General features: G+C 40.6%; 2 protein-coding genes across 2 annotated transcripts; both read right to left on the bottom strand.

Moving 5' to 3' along the window:
• Positions 1-281: 281 nt before the first annotated feature.
• Positions 282-2134, bottom strand: LOC121255066. Its single transcript, XM_041155358.1, has 3 exons — positions 1314-2134; positions 1073-1160; positions 282-962 (listed from the first exon to the last, which is right to left on the bottom strand). Exons 1-3 carry the CDS (start codon positions 2132-2134, stop codon positions 282-284), a joined length of 1590 nt encoding a protein of 529 aa, XP_041011292.1.
• Positions 2135-2392: 258 nt separating this feature from the next.
• On the bottom strand, positions 2393-3823 carry LOC121255068. Its single transcript, XM_041155359.1, has one exon. The coding sequence runs from the start codon at positions 3821-3823 to the stop codon at positions 2393-2395; it is 1431 nt and encodes a 476-aa protein (XP_041011293.1).
• Between the last annotated feature and the right edge of the window lie 997 nt (positions 3824-4820).

A 4820-nucleotide genomic window follows, 5' to 3' on the forward strand; every position in this document is an offset into this window, starting at 1 on the left:
ATCTATATACACATACCAATTTCAAAGTTAATCTCATATTGTCAGATGTCTATATGCACATGGAAATTTCGAACAAGAATTCTAATATCTCAACCTTAAATGAACGAAGTTCCTGGGTTATATTTATAGGTTGCCAGACTCATCAGATGTTGTGTGCCCATCCTCATCTGAATGTTCCCCCTCATTTGTTGATAGGTCCTCTTCATCTGAATATTCTCCCTCACTGGCCGCATTTCCAGACTCAGAAGTGATCATGTCATCATTAATAAAGCCTGTTGAATCTATGCATTGACCAACCGGATCCATGATTTCAGTGCATCTACATGGCTAGGTAGTATATCAGGCCTATTCAGTTGAGTTGCCACTTGATCTGTGTTATCACACTGCACTGGTTCATAATAATATGATGGCTCATCTTCTTGATCGGCATCAGGAGTACTTGATTCCCCATCAAGTACTTCAAGAACTCTCGGTTGTGGCGGAATGTTGTATACATTCCTATTTGCATAGTTCTGCACAACACCCCAATTCCCTTTCGCCCTTAAATCTCTTATGTAGAAACATTGATCAGCCTGACTCGCCAACACAAATGGTTCATCCTTATACCAAGTCCTGTTTATGTTGACACTAATCATATGGTCATCCACCCGCACCCCTCGTTTTCGATCACCAACATCAAACCAATCGCATTCAAACAGGTACACCCGACGCCACTCCATGTAGCGTAACTCTACAATATTATTAATAACTCCATAGAAGTCCAAATTATTTGTGGCCTCATCACCAGTTACCACCACTCCAGAATTTTGTGTACGACGGCGAAGTTCACGCTGTTTCGTATGAAACCTTTTTCCATGTATTATGCAAGCAGCATATGTTGCAACCCAACGGTCAGGCCCGCAAGCTAACGCGTACAGATCAGCGGACACATCAAGTGTATACGAGGTACGATGTTCCTGGATCTATATATTTAAAAAAGTAAATTTCATAACGTTTATTTTCGATTAGATCCAAATCATATAAAATGAAAGCTATAGCAGCACATCTTAGATAGGAATGGATAAGAACTTACACGTTGCTTAAACCAAGTTGGGAACTCAGTTTGGTGCGTGCGCTCGATGCAATCTGGGTGTTGAACCTTACATTTCTCGTAGTGTTCCCTGCATTTGGTGCATCGAGGCGAAGCAACATATTGAAGTTAGATGGTATTGGGTTCATCCCAAATTGTATAGAATGAAAGATGATTTTTAAGTAGACTCGTTAATGCTTACTCTATATAAGGTCCAATCTCAGCACAATTATTGAGCACGTACCAGATGGCTGCCCTAAATAGTTTATCCTCTAATTGCACATTCGAAGGCATACCCAAGGGACGAACTTTCTGGTTGAAAATTTTGAACCCATCTAACGTTTCCTCTTCGTCAGCATCAATGTTGCGGTCCGGTCGACTAAACCTTGTCTCAATATCTTTGAGATACATGGAGCAGAATGTCAAGCATTCGGTGTGAATGTAAGCCTCGGCTATTGAACCTTCTGGGCGGGCTTTATTCTTAACATACCGCTTGAATTTGTCGAGATACCTCTCAAATGGGTACATCCACGTATATTGTACTGGACCCCCAAGTCTGGCCTCACGGGGTAAATGGACAGCTAGGTGGACCATAACATCGAAAAAGGAAGGAAGGAATATCATCTCCAGTTTGCATAGAATGGTGACAACATCAATTTGGAGTTGGGCCAGGCGGTTGACATCGAGTGTTCGAGCGCACAACTCTTTGAAGAAAGTACCAAGTTCAGTCAAAGCCAAGCCAATGTCACTTCTTAAATACCCCCCAGCAGCAATAGGGAGTAGTCTTTGAAGGAAAACGTGACAGTCATGGCTTTTCAACCCTGAGATTTTGCAGTCACGTCGAGATACACAGTTCGAGATATTGGAAGTGAACCCATCTGGAAATTTGATATCAGACAACCACTCACAAAATTTATTCCTTTGCTCGACGTTTAATGTGTACTGTGCATGTGGCATTGTTACACGATCACCATGCCATATCAAGTGTAATTCTTTTCTATAGCCCAAAAGCTCTAAGTCACGCCTTGAATTGATGTTATCCTTACTTTTCCCTGGACTGTTCATTAAAGTGAATAAGATGTTGTCGGCAATATTCTTCTCAATATGCATAACATCTAAATTATGCCGAAGTCGAAGTGTTGACCAATAAGGTAACACGAAGAATATGCTACACTTTGTCCAGTTCAGCTCTTCAGCAGTGCGTTTTTTCTTCCTATGAGATTTGCCAAACTGAACATCCCCAATCATCTGCAATTGATTTTGAATCTCTTCAGGACCAAATTCCCTTGGTGGCATGCGATGATCTTCTCTACCGTTGAACAACTATTTCTTCCTTCTCCATATGTGATCTGGGGGTAAGAAACGACAATGTCCCATGTAACAATGTTTTCGGCCATATTTCAACCAATTAGAGTCTGTGTCTGCATTGCAAGACGGACAAGCCAATTTTCCCTTTGTTGACCAGCCAGACAGATTCCCGTAGGCAGGAAAATCGTTGATTGTCCACAATAAGGCAGCATGCAACATAAACGTCTCCTTAGTTGAGGCATCATATGTAGGTACCCCATCTACCCAAAATTCAAGCAGTTCATCGATCAACGGCTGCAAGTATACATCAATCTCATTCCCTGGTGACCTTGGACCAGGAATAATCAGAGATGTTATGAAGAATTGGTCTTTCATGCATGACCACGGCGGCAAGTTATAGGGGACAAGGATCACTGGCCAAATGCTATGAGGTTTAGCCAAGTTGTTGAATGGAGTGAAGCCATCACTTGCCAGACCGAGCCTAACATTGCGAGGATCTGAAGCGAACCAGTCATGATCTTCATCAAATTTCTTCCAGCACTCAGAGTCGGCCGGATGTCTCATACAACTATCTTCTTTCGTCTGTTGCTCTTTTTGCCATCGCATATCACTTGCTATCTTTGCAGACATGAAGAGACGCTGCAATCTCGGTTTCAAAGGAAAGTGACGCAACACTTTTTGAGGTACCGCGCGCTGTCCGTGTGTATTTGGTATCCACCTCGAAGCCTTACATACAGGGCATTTATTAAGAGCTGCATTTTCCTTCCAAAATAAGATGCAGTCGTTGGGGCACGCATGGATTTTGTGGTATTTGAAGCCCAAACCGCGCTCCAACGACCTTGACTCCTCATATGATTGTGGCAATAGGGCATCAGGAAAGGCAGACCTCAACAAATCAAGTAGAATGTCAAATGAATTAATTGACCACCCACCGATTGATTTGATGTGTAACAACTTGACCACGAATGACAGTTTTGAAAATTTTGTACACCCATCAAATAACGGACGTCGGGCATCCTCTAGTAGTTGCTGGAAAGATAATGAATCTACCGTCTCTCGTGGCCTGTTTGCCGCAGGAGTGCTATCTTGGGGCGCATCATCGAAGGTGCCTGCCCGGATGTCATCCAACATATCCTGCATGTCATCTATGTAATCGTCTTCTTGGTTGATATCATCATCAATATCTTCATCACTCATGTTCCATGTTGTATCCTCCTCCCCATGAAATATCCACTGCGTGTAATTTGGGTTGATCCCTTTCATAAACAAATGAGTTTCCACCTTAAATATAGGCAGCCACAGATTGTTAAGGCATGCACGACATGGACACCGGATGCGATCCCTTCCACTTGCATGGTTTCGTGCTTGTGCGAGGAAATATTTAACGCCTTCGGCGTATGCAGGTGATACAAGCCTAACGGGGTCATTCATCCAACTTTTGTCCATCTGAAGCACGATATGGGAGGGGAAGAATAAAATAATTGAGGATGACATATCAAATAGAATGAGATGAACTACACAAAAAAGCTTGAAGATGTATTCAATATATTAATATTTCATGAATAACATGAGGGGCCAAGGTCTTATAAGTCGGTGACAAAGTTAGGGAATCACATCCAAATGATTATTAATTGGATCACCCTACGTACCAAGAGAGAGGGGAGAGAGAACTCTTTGGAGTACTGAAGATGTATTTATCTATGATGCTGACAGCTGGACACAGTAACGCTAGTTGTACGTGGGTCCCAAGTATATAATGGTTCGGATGGTGGCTGTTACATGGTTCAGAATCTAGTGGCTCTTTGTCTCTATATATATGTTAGTGAAAATGGGACAAATACCAGTCCAAACTGACAAGGTTTTCGTCCATGATCATGATGTCAAGAACCAAAAATCAGTCTATTAAGTAATATCTAAACAGAATATGGGTAGAACCAAATATATATATATATATATATATTAATTCATGAATTTAATATTTGTTTTTCATTAGTACTAATTAATTAGGAGGATGATCTCCTCATCATTTAGATATTTAATTGGTGAATTTTTTAATTAATCACTCACATGTGTATCACACAAGTACTCATCATGTGAAGTTAGATGGAGTAGAATATTAACGTGAAAACATAATCCATATATTCAATAGTTATTACCTTTCATGCATTTCGATCATTTAATCCATATATACACAAAACATATATGTTGCAAGATAATCCCCAATATTATCCCTTAGTATATCATGAATCTCAAAAGAAATTTGCGATAAGTGAGGGAAAAACAGAAAATAAATTAACTCGAAACGATATGAATGTAATTCGGGAGAAAATATTGAATTATGAGCTTTCTACAGAAAGAAATGAGAGGGCTGTGGACTAACAATCATCATGCATGTAAGAGATCATGCATAAACAATGGGGCTAACATGAAAAACAAACAGTAA

This window comes from Juglans microcarpa x Juglans regia, chromosome 3D, assembly GCF_004785595.1.
Source record: "Juglans microcarpa x Juglans regia isolate MS1-56 chromosome 3D, Jm3101_v1.0, whole genome shotgun sequence".
NCBI lineage: Eukaryota > Viridiplantae > Streptophyta > Magnoliopsida > Fagales > Juglandaceae > Juglans > Juglans microcarpa x Juglans regia.